The sequence below is a fragment of the Mirounga leonina genome, unplaced genomic scaffold (assembly GCF_011800145.1).
Source record: "Mirounga leonina isolate KUSES-001 unplaced genomic scaffold, KU_Mleo_1.0 Mir_172, whole genome shotgun sequence".
NCBI classification, from domain to species: domain Eukaryota; kingdom Metazoa; phylum Chordata; class Mammalia; order Carnivora; family Phocidae; genus Mirounga; species Mirounga leonina.
The window spans coordinates 16,075,471-16,098,475 of NW_023270442.1; the positions used below are offsets into that span (position 1 = coordinate 16,075,471).

A 23,005-nucleotide genomic window follows, 5' to 3' on the forward strand; every position below is an offset into this window, starting at 1 on the left:
ATGTGGAATTCAGAGACTCCTGGGTTCAAATCCCGTGACCCCTCTGTCCCTCAGTTTCTTCACCTCTGGTAAAACATGGAATACTTGCCCCACAGACCTACTGTGAAATAAGATGGGAAAATCGGATGAGAACATGAAGGCCAGCGCAGGGCGAGGCGAGGCGAGGCTCCTGTAAGTGCCTTCTCCACCCCTTCCTGATTGGGGCTAAATTCCCTTTCTCCTCCAACTGCCTCATTCCACCTTTGATTCTTCTCTAGAAGAATACAGTTTGGGGAGTCCATTTGGGAGAATGTCTGGATCTTACACTACGGAAGGAGAATGCAGGCCAGTGTGACGTCTGCTAGAATCAGAAAGAAAATGTGGGTTCTGATGTGCTAAATCCAGGGTCCAAAGCAAGTTCCTCAATCTCTCAGGGCTTCAACCACAAAATGAATGGATCATCTCAAGGCCCTCTTTCACGTGTCTGAATACAGGACCTGTATTTAGAGGCCTGGCCTCAGAGTCACACAATCTGGGGTCTGCCTAACGCTTCACATCAAGAGTCATGAGACGACCAACTAAAACCCAGGGACCAGCGCCTCAGGGGGCACTCCTCCATCAGAATCTCTAGATCAGGGGTGCCTGGGTGGCTCAGTCATTAAGCATCTGCCTTCGGTTCAGGTCATGATCCCAGGGTGCTGGGATCGAGCCCCGCATCGGGCTCCCTGCTCGGCGGGAAGCCTGCTTCTCCCTCTCCCACTCCCCTTTGCTTGCGTTCCCTCTCTCACTGCCTGTCAAAAAACAAAATCTTAAAAAAAAATCTCTAGATCAGTGGTTCACAAACAACGGGTGCTGAAATCACCTGGGGGCTCAGTCAAAATACATGTTCCTGGCCCTACCCCCAGAGATCCTGATTCCGTGGGTTTGGGGTGGGCTCGTAGAACCTGGCAGTGTTTGATGCCACAGTCAGGGGCCCACATCCTGACAAGCATGCTCTTAATACGAGTTTCAACTACCTGTGACCGAAGGTAGCTCCACCCCACCCCATGGGACTCTGTGTTCACCTGCTGAATACCTTCGGCCCCGTTACTTCCCTCCTCTGCACCCGTGTGCTCTTCTATAAAATGTGGCTAGTAACACCCTCTCTCAGGGACTGGTCTGTCATTTTTGAAGATGGGTTCCCTGGGCCATGAGTCTGCTAGTCTGCATATTAAGGAGTCCCTTTGCTTATCAAAAGTAAGTGCCAGAAGAGAGCGGATTTAAATGGGCAAGACTGTAGCATCTCAGCCCTCCAAATGTTCTTCCAAGGATGACCAATCCAGCTACACTTTAATCTTACAGAGTTCTGATCAGGTGAGATCAGGTGCACCTTTCACAAACACAATCTTTGCTGTATGAACATTACAAGCACGACATCTGGAGGTTGACTGAGGTTTGAATCCTAGCTCTACCCCTCAGCAGCTATGTGACCTCAGCAATAACTTTACAAAATCAGGAAGATACTACGTCATCAGATCATGGATCAGGATTAACAAGGTGATAAATGCAATGCAAGGGCATTTACTGACATTGTCAGACTGACAGCCTCTGGACCTTTCTGGAAGAAGTGTTAGCTCCAAGTGAGAAGAGGGGTAGAATCCTCACTAAGTAGGCACTAACCTTACTTGTTCAAAAAATAGGTTTACTGACCTTTAACTCACAGGCTATACCACTGATCCATTTAAAGTGTACAATCCGATGGGCCTCAGTATTCGTGCAGAGCACGCAGCCATCACAACTCGAGAGCACTTCCGTCACCCCAGAGAGAAACCCTACACTCTAGCCCTTGCCCCCCAGTCCTGACAGTGCCCCAGCCCACCCTGCGGCAACCACTAATCTACTTCCCATCGCTCTAGATTTCCCAATTCTGCACATTTCATATAAATACAATTATATGTGGTCTTTTGTAACTGGGTTCTTTCATTTGGCATGTTTTTAAGGCTCATCCGTGTTGTAGCATGTATGAGTATTTTGTTCCTTTCCGAGCCTGAATGATATTCCATTTTATGGAAAAATCTCATTTTATGTATCCATTCATCCACAGATGAACCTTTGGATTGGGGCTGTTATGAACAACTGCTATACAAACTGCTATGAACATTCATGTTCAAGTTTTTGTGTGGCCATGTTCTCAAGTCTCGGGTACGTACCTAGGAGGCTAATTGCTGGGTCATAAACTCTGGGCTAAACCTTTGGAGGAACTGCCAGACTGTTGTTCCAAGCAGCTGCACCGTTGGACTTCCCCCTCAGCAGCGTTAAGAGCATTCCAATTTCTCCACATCCTCAACCCTTTATCTTTTTGATTACAGCTGTCCTCATGGGGGTGCAGTGGTAACCTTGCATTTTTATTAAATTCTACTATATTTTTGTGAGTTTTTAAAAATTTACTCGCAGCCTAACATTAAAACTGTGGAACAATTTAGCTATAGAATAGAAGGGAATAAGACAAGGAAATATCCCCTCAAGGAAAGGCTACAACAGAAGGATAAAGACAGAAAGATGCCCTCCGAAAGGTGAAACAGAACAGCACCAGAAAGAGCACACGGCATTGCTCTGTACGCTGGCAGGGTTATAGAAAAATGCTTCAGGCCTACTTCTTCCCTCTTACTGTTCCGCTCCCTTTAATTCACAAATGACTTTCTGGATCTGTTTTTTGTTTTTTGTTTTGTTTTGTTTTAAAAAAAAAAAAAAAGCCCTTTTCCAAGTGAACCAACATGGTTGCATGCCTGAAAAAGCTCTGTACTCAAATGTCAGCTGACAAACTGATTTGGGTTTCAGGATACTTTACTCCTCTGGACAAACCTACTGCCCAATATTAATCTATCACACGGAACGTGGTGGCTGTCTGCCAACTGAGGAGCTAAAATAAATTCCCTATCTCTAGACTTTGATGGCTCCTCTCTAGGTGCTCTGGTGAAAGCCACTTTCATAGAATTAACAGCTCTGACTTCCCGGGTCATTACCAGTCTCCACGTTCAGACTTGAGGTAGGCTTCAAACAGCCCTTAACTTCTTGGTGTCTGTCCCCTCAGGCCAAGTCAGCCCTCGCTGCGGGAGGCTTACCACCCTCAAACTCTGTAACCAGATAGCAGCAAGGGGCAGGTGTGTGAGGAACCTCAGCCATGCCCAAGGCACTAGTGAGGAGAAAACAGAAAAGGAGGAAGATGGAAATGGTGCTGGGGGAGGAGGGCGTGGGACACTGAAGAAGGGGGAAAACGGTGCTGCTGGGGAAAGATCAGCACAGGCTGCCCCTCCTGTTTTGGCAGAGATGGTTTTGCTGGCCCTCGTGATGATTTTGCAAGGATAAGCCAAAGGAGGCCGCGCTGTCACTGTCAACAGTGGGTTACCCTGTGGGCCAGACTGCCTTACGAGAGCCACAGATTTCTCGCAAGCAGCGTCTACAAATGGAAGTCTCTCTCTGATGTTTTTTCAAATACACATAGATCCGGTGTGGGTGAGGAAACACCTTTCGTTCGTAAATGTGTAATGACTTATTATCTATTTTTTTTCTAAGCACTGGACAACTAAAGCACAACTATTACCACACAAGTCTGTGAAGTTTTTCATGTTAAGAGGGGGGCTTTATTTCCGGAAGGTATAAGGCACCTTCAAGTAGGAGTCATGTACTATGTATTTTATATATATGTATTAGGATAATTAGGTCCTAAATGCCCACAAGTGGGGACAGAAAAAATACGTATGGTAGAGCACAGGGGTCAGCAAACCATGGCCCATGACCTGTCTTGTAAATAGTCTTACTGGAACACAGCCATGCAACCTGTTTGCATACTGTCTATATGTTGTACCATACAGCTGGGACAAAGACCATATGGCTCAGAAAGCGTAATTACTACCTGACCCTTGAAAGTTTGCAGACCCCTGGTATAGCATATCCTGAAACACACTGCAGCTATTTAAAAATAAAGTCAACGTCAACCATACGTATGAACAGGGAAGATGTCCAGATCCTCTGACTGCCTACTGAAGTGAGCGGGCCCCATTTGTTTGTTTGGGTTGTATTCCACAAGGGCAGGAATTCCAGCACCGGGGAAGAATGCAAACCTGGGAGGGAACACCGGACTCTGGGCACCAATGTCGGACTGGGGTAGCCCCTGCACTGTGTGTGGCCAGTCCGGCTCCAGTCCAGCCTGGTGGTCCACCCAAGACTCCTCCCCCTGCAAGATTCATCCAGGGATCCCCTGAGGCCAAGGACTAGTGAGGGCTGAGGAGGAAACATCCCTTCTTCCCAGCCGGTTCTGAAAACAATGAAGAGGAAAAGAGTAAGGATGGAAGTTCACATATAACCATGGCATTGGGGCATTTTACTTACGCTGAACCCCAGAATCTAGCAGACATCCCAACTGAGGATCAGCTGTGCCAGGCCCCTTGACTGAAATGGAGGCAACATCCCCATGAACCCCATCCCCACGTTAAGACAGCACGGTACGTCCTGGACACAAACACACCCAAGCTGGGGGCCTGGTCCCTCTGAGGGCAGGGAGAGCGGGAATTTTCACTCTAACACACACTAGGCGTAGCATCTTAGGCAATTTCTTCCTCTTTTAATTTATAACACAGGAGAACTATGAGGCTTAAATAAAACACTGCACACCAAGGCCTCAGCACAGTGCCTCACATCCAGCAATGCTAATATTTAATAAATGTTATTTGTTTTATGGTTCAATCATAGTCCAGTTTTTATAATAGGTACATATTTGCTTCTGTGATATAGAACACCTGCTGACTTCCTCGCAGTGGTCCTGAATGTTCACTGACAGGCATGAGAACGCTATGAAAAGTGTAAATCCTGAGCCAAGATCTAAAAAGTACTAATTAGTACACACTATATATAAAAAAACCATTCTTAGAGGGAAGTCGATAGCCTAAAATATTTTTATAAAAAAAAAAAAAAAGGTAAAGACTCTTAATTCAAAATGGCCAACTGAGCCCAAAAATTCATCTCCCATTCCTCCCAAACCCCATTAAAATGACAGAAAAGCAGCAGAATAAAAGAGTTAAACACCCACCAGAAAGAGAATGGATAAGGGACATGTCTGCTAAGAGATTCAAACACATTCTGGAAAACTGCAGAGGGCGGTCTGCTAAGGCAGGCCCCACTCTCTCCTGTACTTAATGACTGAACTTCCGTTCCATAAAAATCACAGGCTGACAGCGCCCCGACTGCCCCTCCTACTCCCGATTCCCTGGTCCCTAGGAAGTGAGGCCAAGAAGGGGAGAAGCAGCATCACCTGGGGCCTCTGCCCAACATGTGTCTCAGCACCTCGGCCCTTCCGCTGGGTGGGGGCTCAGGGCTGATGCACAGGGCGTCCACCCCCATTCCTGCCCAACAATCTCCTTTCCAGATTGGAAATCAGAACCAAAAAATGTGACGTGGTCTGCTCCAGCTCAGTGCAGCTGCAGGTGAAGCCCAGCTGAGACCCAGGCCAGCCCCACACTCCCCCGTACTCCCCACCCAAAGCCACCCACCACCAGCTAAACCCGATGGTATCAGAACATAATAAACATACGACTTCTTGCCCTTTTACAGGTGCTAAGTCAGAGGGGAAGTAGGACACCGAGCCAAAGGCCACACACGGAGCCCCTCACAGCCCCCTCTCTCCTTACCGTGCAGTGCCTTCCTCCTACTTCTTCCTGCAGGACTGTGGTCTGTTTTGAGAACATCAGAGGCACTGTGAGGATGGCACATCCATCTTCACTTACAGCTCTGGAATCCACAGAGCCCGCCCTGTCCGCCACAGATACCCTTCAATGTCTGAGAGCAAACACCACTCCATCCCACAATCAAAGAAAGCAAAAGGAGTAGGATTCAGTGTACAATTGTTTAATAGAAACCATTTGGTGACTGTAAATGATTCTGTACAAAATCAACCTTCATTTAAAACTGTTTAAGAAGTCACGCCCACCATAGGAGGCGACCGAATGCATTTAGTTACCTAAAAGGTGTTTGCAAACGGTTTAGAATCTCAGCAGAGGCCTGCAGAATCTTTAGCTCTTCTGTCCACAATGTTTCTACCAAAGTTAGTTGGTTTATCAAAGCCACTTCTTCATCTTTCATATGAGAAATCTGGAAGATATTTTAAAGTTAATTTTTTTTACTGCAGTAAAATACATATAACATAAAATTTACCACTGTGACCACTTTTCCGTGTACAGTTAGATGGCATTAAATACACTCACAGTGTTATGTAACCGTCACCACTATGCGTCCCCAGGATTCCTTCATGGTCTCTAACAGAAACTCTGCACCCATTACACAAACTACCCATTCCCCCAACCCCCAGCCCCTGGTAACCTCTACTCTACTTTCTGTCTCTATGAGTTTGCCTATGCTGGACAATGGAATCACACAATATTTGTCTTTTTGTATTCTGGTTTATTTCACTTAGCATAATGTCTTGAAGGTTCATTAAAATTATTTTTCAATCCCAATAATGTTTTCATTAAAATGAGCTGATTTCTCAGGGCACCTGGGTGGCTCAGTTGGTTAAACATCTGCCTGCCTTCGGCTCAGGTCATGATCCCTGGGGCCCCACATTGTGTTGGGCTCCCTGCTCAGCAGGGAGTCTGCTTCTCCCTCTACCCCTCCCCCTGCTCATTGTCTCTCTCTCTCTCTCTCTCTATCTCAATAAATCTTTTTTTAAAAAATGAGCTGATTTCCCATTTAATTAAAACATTTACTAAATAGAAATATTTAAAAAAGAGTACTCAAAAATTCATCCAATAATTTTACCTACTGAAGATACAAGCACAACGTTAACAAAAACCCAGAAATTACATCAACATTCATCTATTTAAGGCATCAAACAATGTCCTAATAAGGTGTAACATGTACAAACAAGTAACTTCTTCATCAAAATACTTTAACAAAAGAATGCAATATTCTAGAAACATACCTTTCGCAGCATAGCATTGGTCTCCTCTATGAAATACTGGCATATTTTCTGGGCTATGACCAAACTTCTCTTCTCATTTGTATCTGAAATGATTTCCCCAAGAAGTATTTTTTTCCAGCATGTACTAGAACCAAATTGTTCAGTAAGATAATGTCAGCAGGCTCTCAAAAAAGTAAAGGCGACTTTTTACACTTCAACACAACAAACTCTTCTATTTTTCCAGAAGCATAATAAACTCACTCCATTAGCAGATTCCCTAAAACCTTCCCACCACATGCAGCTCCCGCACTGAAGGAGACAAGGTACAGGAGGAGGAGGAACAACTGAGAATAAGAATCAAGGGGACTGACACTCTTTGCAGGGAGGGACTGAATGTGATTATCATTGCAATCCTGTGTCTGACACATAAGTAAGTGGAGTCATGTCCACCAGTCATGGGAACAGAGCAGAAGACAGGACAGTGACTCCCAGCCAAAAGGACTCAGGGCTAAGGAGCAAAGACAGTAAACTTTCCTTCTCTTCAAGTGACACTCTTTCCTAAACTATGGCAAACAACAGAACACGTTTCACAAGGTAAAATGCTCTGGAGACGGAAGGAGGAATCTACAGTGAAGCCCTTCTCTGCAGGTCATTCCCATTTTACACTATGAAAATATGCAGGAAATGGGGCTCAGGGGGCAAGTGGAGCCAACTTTCTGCAGGCAGAGGAGCAGAAACATTTCAGGGTAAGCAAGGGGGAGCCACAGCAAGGCGCTGAGCCAGAAGGCGGCAGAGCCAAATCCACACACTCACAAGAAGCACTAAGCAGAGAGGAAGAAGATGGAGGAATAGATTCTGGATGCCGAGAATCCAAAGTGCAATGGCTTAGGAAGGGAAAGGTAAGGTGACAACTACCACATCAGAGTGGAAGTATACAGAAGTCACTCAGAAATTCAGAACAGCTGACAAGCCACACATGGAATAAAGTCTTAAAAGTCTTCAGCTTTAGAGACAACAATGGAAACCTCAGGAATGGCTACGTTCTCAGGAAAGAAAAGAAGGAAGGAAGGAAATCACTATATGCCAGGCATAGTGTTTCATGGAAAACAATTACCTAATTTAATCTTCACAATTATCTAGCAAAGAAAGCATTTAGTATTCCCATGTTAACCACAAACAGAATCGGGAACGGTACAGAACTCACCCTAGGTGACAAAGCTAAGGAGAGGTACAAACAGCATGCAAACAACATCCGGCAGAATCACCACCACGGGCCTGTTCTACCACACCGTGGCAGACCGTTAGGAGTAACTCAAAGGCAGGAAAAGGGGCCTCGGGGTGACTTCTCATACCTTTTTCCACAAAGGACTTAAAGACACTTACGTGGGCACACGCGAAATGAAATAAACAGTAAGATGAACGGACAGTGAAAACAAGACAAAGGAAAGGTGAAAGGAGGAAGGGTAAGATACAACCAGGATAAATTGCATGCCTTAAAATCCTGCATATTTGGATGGGCCACAAATTTGCCACTGAGTTTTCTAGCAAACAATAAAGAGAAGGAAATGTATCAGATACAGAATCCACAGTGGCTATAAGATAAAAACACACCATCTGCTGAGAATAAACAGGACTATTTCTGGTGTTGAGATGAGGGAGAAATTTTTTTCCCTGAGTCCCTACAGAAAAAGAGGTCAGCAATATCCCAACAGGAGTTACTGAATGAGCACCAACTACTTTGAGGCACCGTGCAAGGGCTATCTGTATGCATTAACTTCTTTAGTCCTCCCAACCGCCCGAGGATGGGGTCACCATCTTCAGCAAGTCCTCTCTTCATAAGGTTTCTCTCATCTGAGCCTGTCTTAAGCAGTGGACCCTGGCGAAGGAGGTCCCTGCACCGGGCAGCGGACAGTCCTTTCCATGCTAGGGGAGGGACCGGCAGCCTCAAGGTAACATTAAGGAGCCTAACCAAGACGCATGTCTCCACCAGGGGTTCCCCTCTACCTGCCTCCCCATGGATATTTCCAAATATCCAGGCCTCTCCTTTAGCAGGGGGCTGGATCTGCACTCCGGGGCACCACAGAATCTCTGCTTGAGATTCTCTCTCTCCCTCTCCTTCTGTCCTTCCCCTACTCGCGTGGGCGCACGAGCTCGCTCTCTCTAATAAATAAATAAAATCTTTTAAAAAAAAAAAAAAAACAATTTACTCTACCAGCTGCAGGTCACCAGGGAAAAAATACCTGAGAATAAAAAATTCTCAGGGCCATGTACTCTGATTATGACTCTAAGACCAGAATTCCAGAAATGATGAAAACTTAAAAGTGCAACGCAATGCTCAGGGCATGGTCAAGTTCCATAAAGAATAAGCCTCCCGGTGTACAATGGCATTCCTTTCTCCTCCCAGGCTGGGTATTTGAATGTAAACCAACAGAAGCTCCAAGGTTATATCCAGGTTGTAACTACAGCTCATGACCAACACACACGAAACTTACAATTCTTCGGCTTCCAGACATAACAACTTAAGAGCTGTGAGTAACCTCCAAGATGGTCCATCCCATCCAAATGTCAAATTTCTAAAGCATAAAAACAAATAACACACCTGTCATTTCAGTACTTCATGACACCATGGCAAATGACTGAAGAGCTAAACATTTTCTGAAGGGGCTAAACATTATGTAACTTGTGTCTTGGTCACAAAGGCAAAAGAGCAAAGTAAAAAAGAGAAAAGAAAAGCAAATACTTTTTTTTTTTTTTAAAGATTTTATTTATTTATTCATTAGAGACAGAGAGAGAGAGGCAGAGGGAGAAGCAGGCTCCCAAGGAGCAGGGAGCCCAATGCGGGACTCGATCCCAGGACCCTATCCCAGGACCCTGAGATCATGACCTGAGCCGAAGGCAGACGCCTAGCCATCTGAGCCACCCAGGTGCCCGAAGAAAAGCAAATACTTAAAAATAAAGCCAGAGTAAAAAAAAAAAAAATTCTGTTTAAAAAAAAAAATGTAAAAGGGGCACCCGGGTGTCTCAGTCGGTTAAGCGTCTGCCTTCGGCTCAGGTCATGATCCCAGGGTCCTGGGATCAAGTCCCGAGACGGGCTCCCTGATCAGCAGGGAATCTGCTTCTCCCTCTCCCCTGCTCGTGCTCTCTCTCTCTCGCTCAAATAAATAAGCCTTTTATTTTAAAAAGGGGGTAAAAAACTACTTCCCATTTAATTTCGGTAAGGAGCTGAATCTGGTTGAGGAAGCCAGAGGAAGAGGGCCGGTGCCACAGGTCCTAGTGCGATGAAAGATGAAGAAGCAGAGTTCTCCTGGGCACCAAACAAAGGCTAGCCACCACAGCCAGACTGCCTCACACTGCTGCTGGACCACGTAAAACTTGATTTTATTTACAGAAGAAATTCTGAAAGAGAGAGCTTCCACTTGGCGTGGAATCACCTCGCCACCACTCCAGCCCTGCGCCCTAAGCACGTGCACCCTGTTGCTGGTAACTGAGGATCAGCCTGGCCTACAGGAGCCCAGTGCATCCCACTGACCATGTGCTGGAGCCAAACACTGGGCTACCACTCAGTATAAATAGGGCTTTCTTTTAGTACAATGATACTTCAAGTTTGTATCTTATGTCCCCAAGTAAGTTTCTTGAAAAGCATCTTACACTCCTTGCGTGCCCCCCATCAAGCACAATTTACTACACATAGTAAATGCTCAATAAATACCTACCTGTCAACAAGTCAGGAGGTAGCTCATACCTACAGAAACACTACCTCAATTTTCTCATCAAAGTTTCCTGAAGGAATAATTTTAAGAGACAGAGAAATCACTTACTCTATAAAATCATGATCCTTCAAAATGGAAATCTTCTTGTTCATCTGTTTATCTGTTGATGGAAGGTATTTAACAAGTATATCTACAAAAAAAAGAAAAAGAAAGAAATTTAGGGTCTCATCAGACAAAAGTGTGAACCCTCTAAAATTACCGTCCGTTCCACCAACAATCAAGACATGTGTAAACAGTTTTACCTAATTCACACCAAAAAGCTCCAGTGAGTCCAATTCAATGAGATCTTTAGTTAGCCCCTGAAAAGCTACAGAATTCCAGGGCAGGGGAGAAAACATCCACAACCTCAACACACAAAACCTGGTAATTAAGACAGTGGCAGTATGCGGGAAGTTACACCCATCAAAAGTATAGGAGCTGTACAAACATGAGGAATTGTTTCTAACAGTAAGTTTTCAAAAGCCAGAATTCAAAACTGGGTATTAGTGATTACAACCATAAGCAATTCAAAGTGAACATGTAAAAATTAACAAAGCTTTTTGGGGTAGCAGAGTAATGACTGGTTTTTCTACTTTTAAAATTTCTTTTTTGTATTTCTACATTTTGGTTTTTTAAGTGTAAAAATAACTAAAATGTAGATTTTGTTCAAACTGCTTGCAAATCAGTATTTCATGGTCATCAATATTATTCCGATAAAGGAGGCTAATCTCAAAGCTAGTTTTCTAAGAGACCTGGCAAGGCCCAGTTTTTGTTTTTTAATTTCTATTTTGAGAAATAACATTATTATTCTGCCCATAGGATGGAGTAGTTTCACCTTGAACAAGTTTCTATTTCCACTACAATTTATATTAAAACTACCCCAAATTATATACTCAGTAAATCTCTGGCCATATTTCTTCATGGCCTACAAAACTAGTTCTCTGCTGCTTCAGGAGAAAGGGGAAAGAAACATTTTTCTATGCACCGTTATTAATATTTGGAATTTCCACAGCATAAATTTAATAGCTAAATTGTTTTTTTAAAATAGTAATACCGATGATGGCTAATTAGTAGGCCACAGAAAAACATAAATGAAATCAGTATTTCATCATGGTATTAAACCCCCAAAACAAGGACTATATATTTATCCCTGTCATTAGTACAGCGCCTCACACAGTAGGTGCTTAAATTAACATTTTTAATTTTTTGTTCTCTAATCTATCCTGCGTTTAGTGACAGTGACAATGTCTCAGTTCAAAAATTACCATTTCTTCCCATCTTTTTAATATTATATTCTTTCCCTTAGTGGGTCTTCCTTTTTTCTGTCTGACCTAATGCAACAAAACTTTTCTCACTTCTTCCTTTCCTCAGTACTGACCGGAGCCTTGTTTTTCACTTCAACACTCAAAGTACATGGTCAGTGAGTGTCTTCCCCTATCTAGGGGAAAATAAATGATACACATTTTAAGGTTTTGCCATTTTTTAAAACTTAAAAAAACCACATCCCCAGATGGGGATAACAAAAAGAAGTGTATCTTCTTAGTAAGAAGAAAGTTGGTTCCAACCTTCCGAGACATGAACACAAGCGTGAGGATTCTGGACGGAAATGAATCCGTATTCCAGGAGCAGCCGCTGGTTATCATGAGGGCCATAGCAGATGAACACCTGTTCATGTTTCCTGCAGCCTGAAGCCGTTCTAATTTCATAACAGTGAGTTTCCTCATTAAATGCTGCTTTTACCTAGGAAGGAAAATTGTTACGGGTTTTTTTTAAAGCCAAGCATAAAACTGAAAATACTAAGTTTACTGTATTACAGTCAGATGCAGCTTTCAAACACTCATCACAAGGTGAATTTAACCACATGTGGGAAAATGCCAGCCCTGCACTTGGGGCTCTTGTGTGCCTCCACGTCCCTGCTCAGTGAGGGAGGGGGTCCTGCCCAAGGGCTCTCAGGATGGCCAAACGCAGGACTCCTGAAAATGGACAGGTATGCCGGAGAGCAGTTCACTAGTCACATATACAGCCTAGAGGGAAAGGACACCCCAGGCATGCAGGGGCTGATAACAGGAGGCTAATCTCAAAGCAAGCTGTGTGACCAGCAGGGGCCATGGGAAGCAGGCTTAGGAGTAACAGGAGGTGACCCCCTGGCGCCCGCAGGGAGATGTGAGTGCTCATGTGAAGAGGCAGGCAGGGAGGGGAAACCGTCAGGCTGAGGGCCAGGCAGGGTGCGGCTAGTCCAGCTGATGGGGCCTTTCCCTCTGGGTGGGGGCCATATCCAGGGAGAGCAGAGGAACTCACAGTCAGGCCCCTGGGGTCCTGTGATGCCCAAAGATGTCAAAGGAGCACATGAATTTCAGGTCTCACAATACACAGCCTTTGAGCAGCAGGATATTGGCTGACACAATCATATGGATTTTGTGACAATTCTGTTAACAGGTAACAGAGGAAAGGACCAAGATGACCCACCTGCCCTCCACACTAAGGCGTGGGTACAAGGTCTGAGGCCACCACACTACACAGTAAACCCCAATGAGGACAAGGATAAGGAACGGGGCTGAAATCCCCAGCTTGCAGCATCAACAGATTAGGGCCATGGTCTGCCTTGAGTTAAAGGCCTCAGCTGTAATACGCTTTAGACCAAGGGTCAGCAATCTTTTTCCATAAAGGGCCGGTGAGCAAGTATTTTAGGCTCTGCCAGAGCCCTGGGCCACATGCCTACAGGCTGTAGTTTGTGGGGCCCCTACGATCGCCGTCAAATCACTGGCTTGGAGCACAACTGCACTAACAGCCCAATAAAGACAAAGCCACCAAAGGCAGGACTGGCTCGGTCCCTGTGCCCAGCACCCTATCTCAGGCACGCTCCCAACATTACTTCATCACCATCAGTCACACAAATGGCCATCTAACCTCCATCTCCTTTGCTGAATACCATCAGAAATGCATCTTTCTACAACAGTACAAGCAGACAGGCAAGGAGACTGCCTCCACCTGAGAAAAGCACAGTATGGGTCTCCCTACGCTCACCTCGCACCAGTACGTGGGCTAGCCAGGTGCCGCCAACCTTCTCCAGGTGGGGTGCAGTATGAAGAGAACCACACAAGCAAGGGCCCAGCCAGTGCACCTCTAATTGGACCCTGAACGGGTTACAGGTGAGCCAACATAGGGACACCTTTGTCCTCAAAGCCAGGCACCTACCCTACCATGCCTACACATATAATCGTCTCCTTTATGTGCCAAAGGGGAAAAGGGCTGGAGATGAGATCTAGGACTATCTCCCAAAGAGGGACTCTTTAATATTTCCTAGACTCCTTCTCCCTACAAATATTCACCCATTCCGTAAGGGTTTATCAGGTGCCTACTACATGCCTGGCCCTGCACTGGGTTACAGGGAGAAATAACACACAGTCCCCATCCTTACACAGCTCAGAGAGGGAGAGAGCAAGTCAACTGGGGATCACAGCAAAGATAAACGCTGACAGCGACAGCACCAGGTGTCAAAGGGAATGGGACAGGGAAGCAATCTGGACTTCATTCCCCATACTGGAGGAGGAAAGAGGACTCTGCACCAAAGCTGGGGGATGGAGGGAGTGCTGCTGGTCAAGGCCATTCAGGGGACATAGCACTGAGCTCTACTGGCCTGGAGAGCAGAGCGGGAAAACACGGGGAGGGGATGCCAGAAAGGAAAGGGGGGCTGGGCGAAAAGACAGGAAAATACCTGGTGGCAGGCAGGTTTACCTGAAGCCAGCAACACCTCACTCTATAGTTTCAAAGTCAGGTTCTACATGTCAGAGTCCTTCCTATCAAAACAGAACATGTGTACCCTTGTTGACTTCTCACCTGGACATGTGGGCTATGATTGAGCAGATCCAGGTACGGGGCGAGCGCGTAGGTGTTCGGCTCTGCGGACAAGCATTGCCTCTGCCTGTGCTCCACGTACACAGCCCTGGTGTTGACCGTGCACCAAGCCCACAGGAGGGCACTGTAGCTAAAGATGCTCTCAACAGCCTCAGAAAACAGAGGCTGCAGGGAAGAGACAAAGTCTCTGGAGGAAGAAAAGAACTCCTGCACGCGGGCTCTCTGCTCTTCAGCCTTTGCCTTCAAAGGTTTGGGCAACAGGTTCACCACTTCTGGTTCCAAACATACAGGGCAGGTGTAGGCCTTCGGTAAAATCTCCAGGTAAGGCTTCCAGAGAGACTGGTCCCCAGCATGCTTTTCTGAAACTAAAAAGGTGCACAGAGCCAGCAGAGGAGATGGAGGAGGCTGCCACCTTTTAAAAAATACAAGCCGGATTAAAAGAATTACTTTTATTTAAAATATGGAATAAGCCAGAGATACAGATCTCCTAGTGGTTTGTTCTGCTCCCAGAGGGGCTGTGGCCAAACTGTCCTTGCACTCCCGCGTTTACTCCGTGCACCCAAGAGAGGGTTTTGCTTCCTCAAGACTTTCCTCTCCAGAGCGCATCCCGATGTAAATGCCCTAAACAAGTCACACTAAAGAGTGACAAGGACTGTCTCACTAACCCAAGTACCACCTTTGCTTGCAAGAGAGTCCTTTTTATAAACAATCTCTTTGCTTCCAACTTGGTTCTCCAGTTTTAAAGCTTCTGCTCCAAGTTCACTTATTTCACTTGGATAAGGGTATCAAACTTGGTGGGGGGAAAAAACTGGCAGAAAGAACCTAAACCTGCCCCACCCAATACAGTAACCACTGGGTACACGTAGTTATTTCAGTTTTAGTTATTCAAAATTAAATAATATTTAAAATTCAATTCCTCAGTCATGTAGGCCACATTTCAAGCGTTCAATAGGCATACGTAGCTAACAGCTACCATACTGGATAAAGCAGAGTGAAACATTTCTATTCCTGCAAAAAGTTCTACTGTATGACTCTAACCTAGACAGAAAACTGAATCAGCTTATTATATATTTGATACAGTTCTAAAGTTTTAGTTCCTAAATTTACCCACTCTATTACAAACTATACACTGCAGTATCTAATGTTGCATGAATGTATTTAGAAAAGTTTTCATTAATCCCTCAAAGTCCAGATTCCTATATTACCAAATATCCTACTCAAAATTTCAGAATGATACAGAAAATGTTAATACAAAGAACATCCCTGCTTCTACTCAGATACATTTGCCCTCATAAAAACATGCCAAGGAGGTTAAAAGTCCAGAACTTAGACCCTGAGTTAAGAAACAATACAATCTTACAACCCTCATAATTTAGAAACCCCTTCTGCTAAGGATCCCACTCACTCTGTCCTCAGAAAGTCCCCCAGAACAAAGGCCCACTATAACAAAAGCCAGAAAATAGTTCTCTCCTATTTTGGCCTCCTCTCTTCTATGCTAAACAAAACTACATAATGTCATAATGTCAACAGCTCTTCGTAGTTGAAGGAGAATTCAAGTAAATACAGTAAGGGTGAAAATAAGGGTAACATCTGTGGAGACCTACTATGATGGAGAACAGGCTAGGAGGAGTCAACGCACTCAGAATGATTGACATCTATTCTCCCACTTTATCTTCATTTTCTAGTAAGTGATAGATCAGGATTCAAACCCACATCCCAGGCAGCCTATTAAAACCCTTAAAAATGCAGCTTAAAATGAATTAAGAACAAACTCAAGCACAGAGTAAACCTTCTGAATCATTTCAAATATGTATGAGGTATACAAAGGGGCTGGTCCTAACGAACTCTGCCTTAGAGGACATTATCTGCCAATGCTGTAGACTTTACAAGACAAGCGCTTGCACCAGACGAGCATGTATACGTTCACTTACTTAGCAATGTACGCCCCTAAGTAGCTTCTAATCACTGTGTCCGTGGTGAGCAGGCAACTCTCAGGCAACGAAATAATCATCTGTCCCTCCTTACCAAAAAGAAAGTGAAGTTTAGAACACCCATGTTTTGAGGAGGACCGTGTATTTGAGTCCACAATCGTCCACTAAGAACCCAGGATAACCCAACCACAGACACCGAAGAGCCCACCAACAGTGTGGCTCCCAAGCCCCTGAGTTGGCGGTTGCGGGCAAGTCTGCTCCAAGAACAAGTACTACAAGCCCAACAAGAATTAAAGGCTAATTATGTGACTAACATCCACTAGCAGTCAACCCTTCATCAGAAAAGAATGTGGAAACACTCTTGACAAATCATATCACTCCTTCACTTTCTTACACGAGGAAATAGTGCTATGGGAAGCAGGCAGAAACCACTCAAAACAACTCTTATCTGGTGAAATCCATGTGTCCAGCGACTATTCCCAGCAAAGGCCTACTCTCCATATAACCTGTGCCAACTAGACTAAGAAAAGGGCAGCCCAGCCAGCACATGGGTCTCATTTTACGGAAGTATAGTTTTCAGTTCCTCCCACTGAGATAGAAACATAGAAGAAAAATTAAGATGTCAAGTCACAGACACCAGAAACAAACAAAGCATTAAGAAGCCTGATGTTAATTAAGATCTTGGATTTCATTATAACTGGCATCTAAGTTGGTTAAAAATCTCAGCCAAAAATCTGGGTTCAATTTCTGGTTTCCTCATCTGTAAATCAAGATCAAGTTGGACAATCACTATAGTCCCTTCCTGCTCCAACAACCCGCAATTTTCTGATTTTAAAAAAGCCACTTAATAAAATGTTCTGTATCCTGACTAGAGTAAATCTCTTCATCTTCAACACTTACCAAACTGGATGCTTAAAATCTGTGCATTTCACTATGCGTAAAATATGTCCCAATTTTCAAAAAGCTTAACCAAAGGTCATATTTGAAAGCAGATGTGAAGCAACTGCCAATTATCATTTCATAATCTAAACAAAGACTACCTACATTTACTGCCATACACATGAGAAGTATATTTCCCCTCCCAAAATAGTCAGAACACAATTACATATTCCCTCAAAAAATAAAAATATTGTACAATGTGACTGTACTTAATATTTTTGAACTGTACACTTAAAAATGGCTGAGATGATAAATTTTGTCATACATATTTTACAATTAAGAAGTTTTAAATAAAAAAATAAAAGTGGCATAAGAGAATTACAACATTAAAAAGTACCATTCTTTAGGCTAAATGTGTATTTACATAGATGGATTTTAAAATTAAGGAACTAGGGGCGCCTGGGTGGCTCAGTTGGTTAAGCGACTGCCTTCAGCTCAGGTCATGATCCTGGAGTCCCTGGATCGAGTCCCGCATCGGGCTCCCTGCTCGGCAGGGAGTCTGCTTCTCCCTCTGACCCTCCTCCCTCTCATGCTCTCTGTCTCTCATTCTCTCTCTCTCTCAAATAAATAAATAAAATCTTTAAAAAAAATAAAAAATAAAAATAAATAAAATTAAATAAAATTAAGGAACTAAAAATAAGGAATTTCTTTTTTTTTTTTTTAAAGATTTTATTTATTTATTTGACAGAGCCACACAGCAAGAGAGGGAATACAAGCAGGGGGAATGGGAGGGGAGAAGCAGGATTCCCGCGGAGCAGTGAGCCCGATGCGGGGCTCGATCCCAGGACCCTGGGACCATGACCTGAGCCGAAGGCAGACGCTTAACGACTGAGCCACCCAGGCGCCCCAAGGAATTAATTTCTAGCTTCACAGAAAATTGTGCATTAGATATCCTTTAAATAGCATAGAAAGAACTAAAATGGACCTTGGAGATCATCTATGTCATGTACCTCCTCGTTCTCCAGGTGAGAAAACAAGCCGGGGGGTCCCACCACCAGCTGAAGGCAATCCTGGGACAGGCTCCGAAGCTCTGCCCGCTGCCTGCCCAGGCTTAGGCTCACTCAGGCTTATACTTAGCGTACCCAGCACACGCTCTCAGATGAGAACCGCTCCCTCCCCTGGCACATTTAAAATATGGTCTGCTTTATACAATTTGCTGTGGCAGAGATGGCTAGCTGCCAAACCAACATGTCTTCTCTCCTCCTGCCGTTAATGCAATCCTACCGGGAGGTCACTGTGCCAGGAAAGGACACGTCTCACCTCCCTCACAGCCAGCTGGGGCTGTGTACCTCGTCCATGGCAGATGTGACAGGCCTGGAATTTTCTTAAAAGAAGGAGACCTGCCCTTCCTCACCCCCTTGTTCCATCTTGCTGCTCAAGCTCCAGGAGCTATTCCCTGGACCTGAGGGTGTGGGGCTTCCTCTAGGATGTGGACAGAGAGCTGGGAGGAGTCTGGGCCTCAAACGGCCATGGGATCACCACACCAGCCCAGGTCTGCCCAGCCAGGCTTGTTTACTTGAGAGCAAAATAAACTTCTGCTGTTACTTTGGGTCTGTCTCCTCTATGCAGCAAACTTAAAGCTAACTGACACAATTGTATTCAAACCTATCATTAGGTAAAAAATGGCTGTGTATCTGAAATATTTTTAATTTACTTGATTTGAACCACAAAAGCAAAACAGCAAAATCTGCATTAGGTTTCAAGGATAAGAGAAATTCTCACCCGCAGGGATGTTTTGCTCATCAGCCCTCTTCCTGTACCTAAGACACAAAGAAGAAAAAAAGGGTAAATCCTACAATATCCAAAAAAAGAAAAAACAAAAAAACCTATGGTATCTTCAAGATCTTAAGGATATCATTTTGAAAAAAAGATGCAATTGAACTGGGGCGCCTGCGTAGCTCAGTCAGTTAAGCATCCGACTCTTGGTCTCAGCTCAGGTCATGATTTCATGGGTCGTGGGATTGAGTCCCACGTCAGGCTCTGTGCTCAGCGGGGAGTCTGCTTGAAGATCCTCTCCCTCTGCACTCCCCCCACCCCTGGCCTGCTGGTGCTCTCTCTCTTTTTTTTTTTTTTTTAGATTTTATTTGACAGAGAGACAGCCAGAGAGGGAACACAAGCAGGCGGAGTGGGAGAGAGAGAAGCAGGCTTCCCACAGAGCAGGGAGCCCGATGCGGGGCTTGATCCCAGGACCCTGGGAACATGACCTGAGCCAAAGGCAGATGCTCAACAACTGAGCCACCCAGGTGCCCCCAAATAAATCTTTTTTTTTTTTTTAAAGATTTTATTTATTTATTCATGAGAGAGAGAGAGAGAGGCAGAGGCAGAGGGAGAAGCAGGCTCCCCGCGGAGCAGGGAGCCCGATGCGGGACTTGATCCCAGGACCCTGGGATCGTGACCTGAGCTGAAGGCAGACGCTTAACCGACTGAGCCACCCAGGCGTCCCGCAAATAAATCTTTTTAAAAAATGCAATTGAACCTCAAAATTACACAAAGCTGAAGCCGGGTATCTCTCTCATTCTTTGACTCTCAGGGGAAAGAGAGGATCAAGAAGCTGTTCTAGAAAATGTCCTGACCTCCTTTTGGGTTTATAACCCTTGAAGAGCAGAGTCAAGACCTAAAGATCATCGACTTTATACAGATCTGCTACTGGGTGTCTTACAGGACCCTTCAAGCTGGACCCGCTCCCCTGGGGCCTCGCAGTTGTGCTGGGGGCTGACTCCCAATGCCCACCCAACCTGCGAGGCTGGACCCTCAAGCCACTTTTACCCACTACCGGAGCCAGGTTTCCCAATGATGATCTTGAGACCTCTGACTGGCTGACCAATAAACCCACTCAGCTCCCACAAAGCCTAAAGACTATACCCTCCCCTCCCTGACCAGGAAAGCCATTAGACTCTCCTTGACTGGGTGAGCTCAACAGGGGAGATCCAGGACCAGCCCCTGCCCATGAGCCAAGGCCTCGGCCAGAGCAGTCACAGCAAGTAACTTCACCAGCTGCACTGTCAACATCACTACTGCCCAGAAATTTACCCTTCTAAGCCCAAGGCTCCTTCCCTGTAACAGTCAGCAGCTTTTCCAGCAGGCCTAGGTACCCTATGACCTATAATTATTATATGGGGTACAGAATATTCATCTTTTCAAATTCATAGGTCTTGATCTTTTTCTTTTTCTCTCAACTAGGAGGGAATATAATTCAGCAAAGGTCAGCCCTGCAGGACTATGGGGAGTTCCTAGTTCATGGAGGGAACTCCTGCCTTGATCCTGGATCAGGTGTCTGGCAAGTCTGATTTGATGAGTCCTAACTCATCCATCAACCCAGAAGCATACTGTCTGTTCAGACACATGGTTTTGGTTTCAAAAACTTATTTAATTTCTTCCATGTGTCCCATAGCAGAGTTAATCATCCCTGTGGGCCAGAACCCTTCCTGGAACCAACTACTAATGGAAGGATTTTTTTTTTTCCTATGGGGTCATCCTTTAAAAGACCCATGTGCTAAGTTAAGTGGAAATTTCTCTTCAAATACATATATGAGCAGAACACGGCATATGGAATAAATCTGGAAGATACTTTACCTGAACTTCTACAACATAATGTTCAGTATCAGAACACATCACAGTAACCTGCATTTACTAAGGCAAGGCAGGAAGTGGCCCTTAGGATCTTTTTATAAAAGGAAAGCTTATTACAGACTTCCCTGCACCTGAAAAGTTCTATCATAAATCCACCGGGGGGGCGCCTGGGTGGCTCAGTAGTTAGGCGTCTGCCTTCCGCTCGGGTCATGATCCCAGGGTCCTGGGATCGAGCCCCACATCGGGCTCCCTGCTCCGCGGGAAGCCTGCTTCTCCCTCTCCCACTTCCCCTGCTTGTGTTCCCTCTCTCGCTATGTTTCTCTGTATCAAATAAATAAATAAAATCTTTAAAAAATTTTTAAAAATAAAAATAAATACATAAATCCACCTGGGAGACCCAGATTTGGCCAGTGCTTTTGGTGGCAAAAGCAAATACTGGGATCAATCCCCAAAGCATAAATCAGGTGAGAGTCTAAAGAGTGAATCCTACTTGCAACTTAGGAATCTTGCCTTGCCCCTCCACAAACTAAGATTAATTCCCCAGAATTTTGTACATTTGACAGACTCCCATAAACGTTCCCTCCTATCAGAATAAGAGCTAAAGGTATATAAAGCATTTAAGGAAGATATGTTGAAATCCCAACCCACAACGTAATGGCCTTAGGACTTGGGGACGTTTGGTAAGTGATTAGGTCACAAGGATAGAGCCCTCATGAATGGGATTCAGTGCCTACCGCAGCACTAAGAAACCAGAAATCTTGTCCAGCTCCCAACCCTCTGTGAGGACCCAACTATAAGATGGCAATTTGCAAACCTGCAATCAGTCCTCCCCAGACCCTGAATCTGCCCACACCATGAACTTGGCCTTCCCAGCCCCCAACTGTGAGGAAGAAATTGGTCAAGTCACCCAGTCTATGGTAATTTGTTATAGCAGCCAAAACTGACTAAGACAGAAGGCTCCTTCCCCCCAGAACTGTAAGTAGTGGGCTATGATCATTACCAAACCATTTTGCTTTAGCTCCTCTGTGACCATGAATCTGGAGGCCCAGAAAGAGCTGTTCCATTAAAAATGGCTAACTCTTCACTGCTCCACATTATAGACAGATTATTTCTTTTCAGGCATTCCACTTAAACATATCCCAATCCCTGCTTGATCATTTTAATCCTATCCTTCTTAAGGCAAAGTGACCCCTGAGGCATAGATCAGCCAAAGGCACAAGTCCACTCCTGACACTATTTTCTCTAGACCATCTTGTGAAGAACTCCATCCAGTAAAATCTAAGAGAGTGGCTTTTCCTGTTTCTGTGCTTCTTGACACACATAAACAGAAAGTTAAACATTCTGTTAGAGGGTGACAAAAATAGTTTACCATCTTAAATAGGAGCAACCCTAACAGGTAATGGCTCAGAGCAAGGATTTTAGCCCAATGTCATCATGATGTGTAGGGAACAACTTTACACACATCATCTCATTCAACCAAGGCCACATGTGGTAAATCATTTACCTTGATTTTGTATAAGGAAGTTAATTTGCTCAAAGTTAAATTACCTAATGGGTATTTAATCATTTCAGTGTCCAAAAGGAGCACTCAGAGGCATACGATTTAATTTTCTGTAAAAGGTCTGTGCCTGCCCTGTGATGTAGAACTTCAAGGCCCTGACTGCACAACTGTGTCTCTACTACAGCAGACCTGGAATCCTTTTGAAGAGCATCTTGGTCCTCCCCATGGTGACCTCAAGCCCACTTCTGGACAGAACTGGGTGGTGCTGAATGCATGCACACACCCAGAGTAAGCTGCCAACTTCAGTAAGAGAATGTTCCAGAAGAAAATGCTAACCCAAACTCCATGACAAGCTCAATTCCAGACAATTTTGTTAATCTACCTCTGCTTAGGTGACTTTTGAAGCTAGGGCCACACAGAGAGCTCCTCTTCTAACACCTGGGGAGCATAGCCACAAACCGGCTGAGGGAGCAGTATCTGCTGAGGCCTCCCTAAGGACACCTCTCCTCCAGCCACACCACCAGAGAATAAGCACCTCCTTCCCTTAGAA

General features: G+C 44.8%; 1 protein-coding gene across 3 annotated transcripts in view; it reads right to left on the reverse strand.

Moving 5' to 3' along the window:
- The window catches only part of SETD4 (SET domain containing 4), a 48,502-nt gene that overhangs the window by 16,109 nt on the left and 9,388 nt on the right, over positions 1 to 23,005 (reverse strand). For 2 of the 3 annotated variants that reach the window (XM_035017656.1, XM_035017657.1), the window contains exons 1-8: positions 16,446 to 17,612; positions 14,497 to 14,926; positions 12,225 to 12,399; positions 10,729 to 10,810; positions 9,403 to 9,483; positions 6,932 to 7,055; positions 5,972 to 6,102; positions 5,643 to 5,763 (exon numbers count right to left, since the gene is read on the reverse strand). In XM_035017656.1, coding sequence (XP_034873547.1) covers positions 5,643 to 5,763; positions 5,972 to 6,102; positions 6,932 to 7,055; positions 9,403 to 9,483; positions 10,729 to 10,810; positions 12,225 to 12,399; positions 14,497 to 14,926; positions 16,446 to 16,525 — 1,224 coding nt within the window. In that variant the 5' untranslated portion in view covers positions 16,526 to 17,612. Of the gene's footprint in view, positions 1 to 3,740; positions 5,764 to 5,971; positions 6,103 to 6,931; positions 7,056 to 9,402; positions 9,484 to 10,728; positions 10,811 to 12,224; positions 12,400 to 14,496; positions 14,927 to 16,445; positions 17,613 to 19,106; positions 19,145 to 23,005 lie in introns of those variants that run through there. The other variant, XM_035017658.1, reaches the window with a different exon arrangement.